Genomic DNA, 11,527 nt, shown 5'->3' on the forward strand with positions numbered 1-11,527 from the left:
AGGCAATGTATGTAGCAGATGTAACCAAGATTGAGCCACTTCAGGAAGTTAAATTCCCAGCTTTTACACTCAGACAGTGATAGCATAGTTGTTATGGTTAATCCTCTTTGGCCAGTGCATTATGGTTTTGCCTTAATCATGAAATGGATTATATTCCACAAAAGTATGTAAACTATTTTGTTCTACGATTTGCCGATAAAGCAGAAATATTTACTGTGTACAGTACTGTGTACAGGCAGTCTGATGCATTTCCTAACGTGCAATGTGTTAAAAAAAAACATATCCCTCGAAATGTGTTATCCTTATGATCGTTCAACTCTGTAATAACTTTTCTGTGTATGATACTTTAAAACAAATGTTGAAAACAACTTATAAGTGTAACACATTCTGTATCCTGTCTATTCCAATGTGTTAGCAGGAACTATACAGTAGTAATATTGTGCTTCTTCTTGAAATATTTATATGTATTTTTTACAGGCTTTGTATAGAAAAACATCTAAAGCTTAAGTGGCAGGCATGTACCACTTTGACGTGTTCAAATGGAATCTATACCTAGAACCGTATGTGTACTGTATTTAAACCCCACCCTTGCACATGAATCTTTACTCTCTAACAGGCACATCAAATGTTTGCAGTGAGCAATACCCAGTGATATGAGAATTATCTTTCAGTCTATTTCAAAAGCTTGAGTAGTATTTCCAGTTTTGTATAAAAGTGTATTCTTTCCTGATTACCTCTTGTTAATAAATCTATTCTTTCTCAGGGGGAGAAGTGTCTCACAGGCTGCACTGTTTGTTTTAACACTATGTTCTGAACTGGGTGCACTGGACCATAACCTTTACGACTGTTGCTTTGCTGGGGGAAATTCAAAGGGGGGTTTCAGTAGTAGGGGCTCTTAAGCAGTCATAAAAATAAGTCAAGTCATGTGATGCCCTTAAAGCTTGCTGTAATCTGCTGTGGAGAGTATGGCTCTGACTGTTGTGTGGTTTATTACTGCCATTTTTAGCTTCGTCCATTTATCACCTTTAATTTCAGTCAAAGGTAAGTGTTTGCCAGGTTCTCAGCAGTTTATTGTTGTTTATTTTAAAACTTGACATTTCTTTCAGCAGCAGCAGTTGCTAGAATTGAAATTCAGTTGCTTGACATTGAAAAGGCAGAGAAAAGGGTGAAGCATTTTGTTAACAGTCCTTGGATCCTGTTAACAAAATGATCAGTAACATACTGTAAAAGCAGTCATGCAGAAACCAACGTCTCCATTTTTTGTGGGATAAGTTTAATTTTGCTACTTTTCACTGAAGAGATGAAGCTAATACTATTTTCCATTTTTCTAAAAGGTTTATGAAAGCATATTTCATATGAGCACTCTAAATGTTTTGTGCTCAATTTATGTGAAATTACAGCTGTCGAATGAAAACGACAGTTTGCTGATGTGTTCATGAGGAATGGATAACGTGCTTAAAATTTGTACTTAGGCATAGTACTTGGTAACCAGATTTTAATTCTACTTGGGTAGTTGTGCATGATTCAGATTGTAGTTTTCCTGCTGGTCCTCAGTGTAGCCCAGTAAGTAGTTGATCCTCTAAAACCTGCTGTTTTAGACAGGGGATTTTTTTAAACAGCAGCTGGGTGGGGCCAGAGATATTTGCCTGAGATGATCATATTAGGGATTTCTGCTCTCGCTAACACAGAGATCATACAGATCCAATGATGCTAATGATTTGAATGATGTTCATGTAAGATTAGAAGAGTGTTGAGATGAGGATAAAGCCTAAGCTTTTGGCTCATAAGGGTTACTTGTACATACACCTCTGATGTTAATATTTCCAACAGCCTTTGTCTGTTAGAAATCAAGAAAAGCATAACAGGTCCATTTTATGTGTTACTTAATCCACTAAAATTTTTCTTTCCCATTAGAAGAATATGCTTTCAAGCAGTGGATTTCAGAGGTATGTGCATTTTTAAACTAATGAGATTTTGACCTTTATATTCTGATGCTTTTGGGGGGTTTTTTGTATATAGTTAAACATAGTTAAAATTTTCTTTCCTTTGTTTCATTATGTCTGTTTTTATGTGGGGGTTTTGTGCAGCACAACAAAGTTTATGGCACTGAGGAATATCACCACAGACTCCATGTGTTCACTCAAAATAAGAGGACAGTTGATCAGCACAATGCTGGGAATCACTCCTTCACAAGTACAGTATAGTTCTGCTCCAATTTCTGCCTTAAAATACGCAATATACACTCACTGGATATTTTATTGGGTACACTTTACTAGTACCAGGTTGGATCTCCTTTGGCCTTCAGAACAACATTCGTTCTTGTTGCCATAGATTCAACAAAATGCTGCAAATGTTCCTCAAAGAATGAAGAACAAATAAATAAAAACATTTACTGCTATAGAATGTTATAAAAATTATCATCCAGTTCTCACCCTGCTCTTCATGTTTTAATCTAGTGGGTCTGAACCAATTCTCAGACATGACATTTGAGGAATTCAAGAAATTCTACCTTTTCACGCAACCTTCGGTAAATTACCTAATTTTATAACACTTCACACAACAGGTGCTTTTGTACAGAGTTTGTCTTTTATTTCCTTTAAAATCTTTTGATTTTTCGCATCTTTTAGACTTGCTCAGTCACTAAAGGCAGTCATGTCAAAAGGACAGGTCCTTATCCTGAGTTTGTAGACTGGAGGATGAAGGGCGACTTTGTGACTCCTGTGAAGAATCAGGTATCCTGATACGTTCTATAGCTCTTAAAGCCTTTATAGCCATATTCTCCTTTTGTTAAAGAAATATTGTGCAAAGTACAATATTTACAAAGTCGTACAAAGCCTGTATTTTATCATGCTTTCTTTGAGTTGCATTGAAGCACAAACCATGCTTTACTAAAAACATTATGTCTTGTGTTTAATCTCCAGAAATATTTTGCTAAACCTTAAACATGTAGCACCTTTCCGAACAAATACACAGTGTCAGATTTTTTTATGTAATGAAAGGAGAGGAAAAAAATTTCGACATTTCTTTTTGCTTCAACATAAACAACTTTGCATTTAAGTTATTGCATGTAAGTTATAATATTTACCCTTTTTTGACTTTCATTTTTACAGTTATATTCTATGAGAAACATGTGATGGGACACATTTCATGACTAAAGTGATAAGTGAGAAACAAATAAAGATATATGTTTTCTACATGTGCAAATTTTTTTAAACAACATACCTCAGTCACAACCTCTGAGAGAATATATTCTGTAATATATGATATTATTAAATATTCCAAATAGAGAGTTTGATTTACAGATGGTTCCTTCTGTTTTCATTTACATTTTACAGCACCAAAAATTATCATGGTAAGCATTTAAATATTTGTGAAGTGCCTCTTTAACATAACTGCATTATCAGTTGCTTGAGTTGTGTCGTGTTTGTATCTTTAGGGTTTTTGTGGCAGCTGTTGGACCTTCTCCACCACTGGCTGTCTGGAGTCAGTGAATGCTATTGCTACTGGGAAACTAATACAATTGGTAAGAGTTTAGTATTATACACAAATATAGCTGGCAGAAGAAAAGTATCCACTGTTTCTGAGTATATATGATGAACGCTCTTTATTTATCTCTGTTTTAGTCGGAGCAGCAGCTGCTGGACTGTTCCAGAAATTTTAGCAACTATGGATGCTTTGGGTAGGAATCATGTTTGTCTGGCCTGTAACTATAACATGTGGGACATTTTATGTTATAGAAACAGCATAATAATGTAAGTATAGAATTTCAACCAATCAAAAGCTGTGTGGTTTATTGCAGTGGGCTCCCCAGTCAGGCATTCGAGTACATCAAATACAGCAAAGGTCTCATGAGAGAGGAGGATTATCCCTACAAAGCCTTTGTATTATTTTTGAGAGTAAAATCTTCATTTATTTATATTTTACATATGATAAAATATACAATAAAAAAAGTTTAATCTTTCCTGTTTTAGGAGGGAAAATGCCATTTTGAGCCTTCACTTGCAGCTGCGTTTGTCCGAGATGTTGTCAATATAACGAGTGTGAGTGTGTGAACAAATAAAATTGCACTGTGGATGAAATTGTACAATAAATGTGCCTTTGCATATGCTGGTTAACAAAATAACAGATCAATACAGTAAAATGTGTCTTTGTTGTTACTTGTTGGGGGAAATAGAGTAACTGTTTTAAATAATCTGAAGCAGTTTGTCTGAAGCATGTTTTCTGGAAGTTTAATTTGTACTATTAAAAAAAGCAACTGTTTTATAGTAAATAGGGAACTCCTCATACATCGACCTGCTCAGGTACATGTTATAATTTGTGTATGCCCATTCACAGTATGATGAAAAGGCCATGGTCGATGCAGTGGCCCGGCTCAACCCTGTCACCTTTGGCTTTGACGTTACAGCTGATTTTAAGCACTACAAAGAAGGTGTTTACTCCAGGTGAGATCAGGACCTTGATAACTCAACAAGCGCTTATGCACATACTACTATTCAAGAAGTAGAGCTGGTCTGGGATTTTAAGAGCAGACCAGAATATACTAGCCCCACTTTGTTTCTGTTACTTATACACTAATTTAGACAGACAAACAACATATTTTTACTATTTGGATAACATCATTTGCAAAGAAGTATAAAACAATTGTTTTTAAGCCTCTGAAAACTACAAATGGAGGACTGTGTATAAAGAAGTGTCTCTATGATGACTGTCATAGTACTAGCTTGAAAAGATTAAAATATTTTATATGTTATGCATATAAGTCAGCTACACCACATATTTTGCAAATGTAGGATGTAATATAATATTGAAAGAGACAATCTGCCCACTCAACCTTCAAAAGACATGTGTTCTATTGATCTAGTTTTGTCTATTTAGCACCCAGTGTAAGAACACAACAGACAAAGTGAATCATGCAGTCCTGGCGGTGGGGTATGGCACTGAGAAGAACGACGTGCCGTATTGGATTGTGAAGAACTCTTGGGGCACAGCCTGGGGAAAGGATGGGTAAATATAGTCTGTGTGTATCCGAGCTTTATGACTTGTAACAGCTTGCAAGAATTGCTGATATCTCTCCTTTTTATTTCATCAGATATTTTTTGATTGAGCGTGGAAAAAACATGTGTGGACTGGCTGCCTGCTCTTCTTACCCGCTACCTTAAGCATCTGAATAAAAGGGCAACAAAGTGGAAACTCTTGAGCATGTGTGTATCGAAATGTATTTTATTCAGCCTAAAGGCCTGATGTCAACTTAGGGTTTCTAACATGTTTTCTGGAAGTTTAATTTCTAAACACCTTATTATGTTTTTTTTTATTAAAACTGAGACATTAAAATTTTGAGTGCTCCATGGAAACAATACAGGCCACATATTTCAACTCAAGACCCTGCAGGCCTTTGCAAATTACATGCCAAACTAAACAAATAAAGATTACATGTTGATTTTACAGCAGCATTTATTTTTATGCACCATTGTTGATTATAGAACATTTGTTGAGAATCTTATGAGGCCCAAAATCAGGACAATTAATCATATTTTAGGTTTTTGATTATCTATTTAATCTATTTCTGTATACTTTGCAAATAAAAAAGTTAATGTAATGTGTGTTTCTCTCATATATATATAGATTTTCTGTTTTATCCACTGACAAACGTTGGCAGTTTGTTTGTTAAACGTTAACCAATTTGTGAATAAATAACCATGACTTTCCTCTCACTGCTATTCCCCTATCCTGCCATAAGATGGCGACATCATCCCAGCAGAAGCTGAGGCCAGCTTGGTTGTTGGCGGGAGGGACCTAAACCTTTCTTCTCGTGACGTAAAAATATAAACCAATCAGGTGCCAGGATTCTGTTTCACAACAGAAGGGGAGGACCAGTTACAAAACATTTGCGGCATGTGGCGCCAATTGCGCCCCCTTGTAATTATCATGACCGTAATAGTTGTCACTTGTGAGGTGCTCACGTCTCGCTTCTCTCAAACAAATACTCGTACCTGTCGTCGTAAATGAACCAAAATGGCGACTCTCCGAACAAAGCGCGAAGCTGTTGTGCTTGTGAAGGTACAGTAGTTTTGTTTTAATGTGGTTTCCTGTTTTTAAACTTATCCTCCCTGTTTTAGGCAGCGACCTCATAGCATTAGCATCAAGAAGCACAGTTTTAAGTGGAGGTGTGTTGTGAGTTCGCTAAATCTTCGGTGAGAAAGTTGAATGAGTGCCTTAATGTCTCTGACTAAAATGTTAACGAGGGACACCTTGTAGGAAATGACCCCTGAGAATCTCGAGGCGACAGTGCGACGATCATCTAGAAACGGTTTTGCACCTAAGCGCCTCCAGTACTCTCCCGAACATGAAACTCCCAAGAAAAAAAGGGTGAGAGCTCGTTCACAGTGATGGGGTCGAACAGTCATTTTAAAACTTGACGATTTGTTAATTCTGTCGTAATTTCTTGATAGAAAACAAAAGCTGTCGCTGAAAATGGTAGTCAGAATAAGCAACCAAAAGATGAGGAGGATGCTGAAAACAGTGACGTGGAGCATGCGCCTGTAAGTATGGAAACTTGGCACAGTTTGAATTCGACTTTGTGACTGACAGAAAGGTGTCTGTGCAGGTTCTCAGTCATCCAGCTCATGGTAGTTTAAGGAACTTCTAATGACTTGAAATCGGCAATTTTCTTGCAGTGTGTCAGTGCTGTATCTTTGTGTAACAGGAAGGGTATGGGAGACTTTCTGCCTATGAACTGGAGCGCCTGGAGAACATCAGACAGAACCAAGCTTTTCTGTCTTCTATCAACTTATTCCAGGTATATTATTGACTAAATCTGCCCTTTATCATCTGCATTGCAAATCTTTCATGGACCTAAACCTATCACTATCAGCACCATCAACATAAAGTTTAAATTCGACCAGCAACAGTAGATATTTAGACCAGCTACAAGCCATATTTACTGGTGTGATTAACCCAGGTAGACTGAGTGAGAAATAAATCCTTATGAAAAGGACCATATCTGTGATTCTGTCATTTGTCTGGATTATTAGAGTATCAATTATTGTTTTCTTTTGTTTAAAGGCCACTGAGGAGTTCAAGCAGCTGACTCGACCAAAGCCATCACAGAGAGGTCTCACACGGTACAGTCGGAGTAATCAGGCATCGTGATACTGTGGAAAACCACAGTGGTGCAGAAATTATGAGAACAACATGGTTTTTCCCCTCCCATGTATTCTGTGGAACATCACAGTGCTCCTATAATATACTTTGTATTTGTTTTTGAGACTGAACTTTTTGAAGCTCAGGAAATAAGACTAGACTTGTCAACTCAACGTCCTTAGGTACAAGAAAAAAGTAACTTTTATGAAAGTTTTATGTTTGGAAAAACGGTTTGAATTCATCCTGACCCTGTGTCATGTTAAAATAGGAAACATATCTTTTTGGGCCTCCTGTAATGTTAAATTTCTTTGATTGCAGGGCACATGCTGCTGTAAAAGAAGTCGTGCCACCTCGCAAATCACTGCGACTCCAAAAAAAAGAAGCAGAGATCCTGGAGCTTCCTCCTGAACCGAGAGGGACACTTATTTATGAACAGGTGCCAACATATAGTCTAATAATGCATCTGTAATGTGTCAGTTCACACAGCTCCACTGCTGCATCTTAAGTGTCTTTAGCTTTTTTTTTTTCTCGTTCTTCCTCTCTGGGTATGTTACTCATTATAGTTGTTTACTTGCTTTCAAGTCTTCACCAGCAAAGAAGCCCTCTGGCCCTTTGCCCATGGATCCAGTGAATGTGGAAGAAGGAAGCAAGCTGCCTCCACAACTTCTTGAGCTCTGTTCTGAGGTAAGAGTCAGCTTTCTATGATATTTTCCCTTTTTTTTCCTATACAATATTTATTTACAATCTCACTCAGTTTAACATGTTGCCCCCCTTCTTTCCTACTTAAATGTGAATACTTTATACTGCCCATATTAGCCACAAGCATAATTTCTTATGCATATCCACTGTAGTAACTGTTCTTATTCGATTGGGAAGTCATGAAAATGCTTTTCTTTTCACAGGATGTAAAAGTAGATAAAAAGATACAGCTTGACCTAAAAGGGTAAGATTTAATATTTTTATTTGGATGTAAGATTACTGCACAGTTTACAAAAAGTGACTCTTGATGTACTGAGGGTCAGATGTTTTGGAAGAACCTGAGAAACAGATGAACAAACAAGTGCACTGATGTCTGAACACAGGTACCGTTCGTCTCTGAAGAATATGACGGTAAATGAGGACAAAGTGGCCAAAGTGGTGAAGGATCGCATCTTCTCTGCAACCTTCCACCCCTGCACCAGCAGCCTGTTGCTGGCTGCGGGCGACAAGTGGGGGAAAGTGGGACTCTGGAAGTTGGTGAGTTTTCTTTGCCTTAACTATGCATTAGTTCTTGACCACTAGATGGTAGAAAGTGTCTCAACAGTAAAGCTTCATGTCAGGCTGCAAAAATTCACAAGTGTTCTCCTCAGGCTAATTGGCCTGCTTCATGTTTGAATTCAGGTTTGTTTTTTGGGTTTTTTCGCTCTGAAAATCTTTATTTATTTTAAATGAATTCCAACCACTGATTTACTGCATGTGTATGCTCTTCTAGGGTGGTGACTGGGGTGAGGATGGTGTCCTGCTCTTTGAGCCCCACACCCGTCCAGTGGGCTGCATGGCATTCTCCAAGTCTCATCCCACACAACTGCTGAGCCTCAGCTACGATGGATCCCTTCGCTGCATGGACGTAGAGAAGGCTGTTTTTGATGATGTAAGATACCTTCATTAGTTTAGTTCAATCTGGTTACGTTGTGATCCACGAATAAAAAAGGTTGTCCGTTTTCTAGGTGTATGATATTGAAGATGGCCTGAAAACGTTTGACTTCATGTCACATGACTGTTCGACACTAGTGGTCGGGAACTGGTATGGAGAGGTTGCCATTGTTGACAGGCGCACCCCAGGGTGAGATAATGACATAGTCTTAAAGTAATGAAAGTAGTACATTTTCTTTTCTTTTAAACAACTTTAATGTTGCACTCAAACATTTTTATAAGTATGTTATTTCATCTGCAGAAACTCCCATGAATCCCTCCACACACTGGACCCCAAGACATTGCGTTGTGTTAACGTCCACCCTTTACAGAAGCAGTACTTTGTGGTGGCTGAAAGCAAGTATGGGCTTTTTAAATTTTTTATAATGTTTACACATCTCTTATGTGAATCTGTCTTTAAATTTTAAGTGTATGCTTTGTTTTTTTTTGTTTGTTTTTTTTGTGTGTGTGTGTGGGTTTTTTTTGGCAGGGTAGTTAGTATTTATGACAGTCGAAATCTGAAGAAGACCAAAAGCCAGGCAGTGTCCCAGCTGCATGGCCACTCTTTAAGCATATCCAGTGCTTATTTCTCCCCTTGTACTGGAAACAGGGTTCTTACTTCCTGTATGGATAACAATATAAGGTGAAGCTGATGGATCACTGACATGCTGTATATGCTTAATTTTTTTCAGTTCCAACACAATGTCCTTTTTTCTTTATTTATTTTAACAGGATATATGACACATCTACACTGACTACTAAATCTCCCTTGCTGACAACCATCAGGTACATCCACTAAATTGAACTTTAAACTTTTCCTGTTCTTTTAAGTCATCTCTGTGTTAATAACTGTGTACTTTCAACATGCCTTCTCAATCTAAATTGGCAGACATGACATGCAAACAGGTCGCTGGCTGACCAAACTATCAGCTGCGTGGGACCCCAAACTGGAAGACTGCTTCGTGGTGGGGAGCATGATGAAGCCTAGGAGGGTGCAGGTGTTCCATGAAAGCGGTCAACTCCAACATTCCTTCATGGACAGTGAGAATCTCAGCACAGTCCTCTCTGTCATTGCTTTCCATCCTACAAGGAATGCCTTGCTGGGTGGAAATGCGTCGGGACGCCTTCACGTCTTTTCTGACTAAATTGAAGACCAAAAAAATGTCTGATCAGCCGGTCTTGGTTCGGTTCATCAAGGTAGCAGGGACACAGTTTGGTAACAATCTGGATTTTCAGCCTATCAACTTCTAACTAGACAAGTCTTCCAATATAGCATCTTCATTCTGTATCTCACTAGAGCTTTAAATACATTACTATTCTTATACTAAAGCAAAGTAACACACCTGAAGCAGTGAAATGAATCATATCAAATTGTGAGTCATATTCTTAGACATGTTGCAGTGAGGCAATGCAGGATCATTAGCAAAGTAGCAGAATTTTCTTCCTCACTGCTCACAAAATACACATTTATAGCTACATTAGATTTAAACAAAGGGATTATCTTGTGCTTCCTCTCATTTTACACCTTATAATATTTAGATTTGTTCCAGTTAAAACTTTCATGCCAACTGAAATTTGGAATGGAACTGGATGTGGTCTTCTACTGTTGTATCCACTTTGACTCAACATGCTGTGTTGCACTGTTTAATGTGTTGTTTTAAGTTGCTGTTGTCAGTTTAAAGCAGCTTGGCTCTTCTCAGTTTTACTGTTAATTTTTCCCCATCCAGACATTATACTGCACACTGGATGTCTGCCACATGATTGTCTCACTAAATCTTTGCATTAATCTTATTCAGTAAAGTGTAGGAAACAAATGTATTCTTTTCTCCAACCTACTGTAAGTCGATGCTTCAGTTTCATGAAGACTGAATGAGCTCAACTTCTCAAATGACATGAAGCCTTAACTCCAGGATAAGCCTGTTTTGAACCCACTCCTGTGTTTGCAATTGTGTCCTTGGTGGATGTCAGACACATTTTCCTCATATGGCTGCCTTTTTTTTTTTTTTTTCTTCTTCTTTCACTTATTCTACCCAGTGTTTCTTAAAACTGTCAGACTTGCAAAGAAGCATGCACACAGCAGGGTGCTGCCGCTGCAAGACCTTAATTGTTTTTCTTTTCCATGGGCAGTATTCAGAGAGTAGTCATACAAGCTCAGTTTAAAGCTTGTGTGGCTGCTCTCTGGCACATGTAGACCTGCGTTCTATTAGTGCCTCCTGACTGTTTTTAGTGTCTTCAAATATCCATTTTCTCCTCTGAAACCTTTTACTCTGACAGATTTATCATGTTTGTCATGTTTATTTGGCAGGGTAACGACTAACCAACTGTTCATCTATTGTTGTTGACAGGTACACTTCCATGATCACAACCAGTTTTGACACAACTAGTGACAGAGAAACTTAATGTCATATATTGCCACAAGTTACAGTAGGTCAGTGTGTAGACTGGTTTATTTTGATATTTGGAGTTTATTTGGATTTTCTTTAACATAAGAGTCCAATTCGAAAAATTCATGGTTTATTATTTTATGTAAGGTTTATGTGATGTAAATGTCATTTCTGCACTGAGTCTCTCTGTCAGTGAAAGTGCTTTTGGAAATGCCTGTTATGTGTTAATTTCCTTTGTTTTCTCATTTGTAAAGTAAACATAATAAATAGACATTTTATTACAAAATACTGTACACATGAATGCTGTGAATCTCACCAGTAGTGACAGCATC

At 37.7% G+C, this 11,527-nt stretch overlaps 2 protein-coding genes across 3 annotated transcripts; both read left to right on the top strand.

The window, feature by feature from the left end:
* The first annotated feature begins 909 nt into the window (after nt 1-909).
* Nucleotides 910-5,588, top strand: LOC146678401 (pro-cathepsin H-like). The gene is made up of 12 exons (XM_085386723.1): nt 910-1,041; nt 1,915-1,946; nt 2,088-2,193; nt 2,457-2,527; nt 2,628-2,732; nt 3,437-3,523; nt 3,624-3,679; nt 3,800-3,881; nt 3,972-4,040; nt 4,336-4,442; nt 4,876-5,004; nt 5,090-5,588. The coding sequence occupies exons 1-12, from the start codon at nt 966-968 to the stop codon at nt 5,157-5,159; spliced, it is 990 nt and encodes a 329-aa protein (XP_085242849.1). The 5' UTR covers nt 910-965; the 3' UTR covers nt 5,160-5,588.
* Nucleotides 5,589-5,898: 310 nt separating this feature from the next.
* wdr76 (WD repeat domain 76) lies at nt 5,899-11,474 on the top strand. Of its 2 annotated transcripts, XM_085386533.1 has the most exons (15): nt 5,899-6,057; nt 6,256-6,366; nt 6,450-6,539; nt 6,704-6,796; nt 7,063-7,121; nt 7,459-7,576; nt 7,723-7,824; nt 8,043-8,083; nt 8,223-8,376; nt 8,612-8,770; nt 8,847-8,962; nt 9,074-9,172; nt 9,302-9,454; nt 9,544-9,597; nt 9,701-11,474. In XM_085386533.1, exons 1-15 carry the CDS (start codon nt 6,013-6,015, stop codon nt 9,954-9,956), a joined length of 1,650 nt encoding a protein of 549 aa, XP_085242659.1. In that variant the 5' UTR covers nt 5,899-6,012; the 3' UTR covers nt 9,957-11,474. The 2 variants fall into 2 exon arrangements, with proteins under 2 accessions (XP_085242659.1, XP_085242747.1); XM_085386621.1 differs by lacking the exon at nt 9,302-9,454.
* Nucleotides 11,475-11,527: the final 53 nt, after the last annotated feature.

Source organism: Rhamphochromis longiceps, linkage group LG1 (assembly GCF_057381845.1).
Source record: "Rhamphochromis longiceps isolate RC_006_pf linkage group LG1, R_longiceps_female_GT1.1, whole genome shotgun sequence".
Classification (NCBI taxonomy): domain Eukaryota; kingdom Metazoa; phylum Chordata; class Actinopteri; order Cichliformes; family Cichlidae; genus Rhamphochromis; species Rhamphochromis longiceps.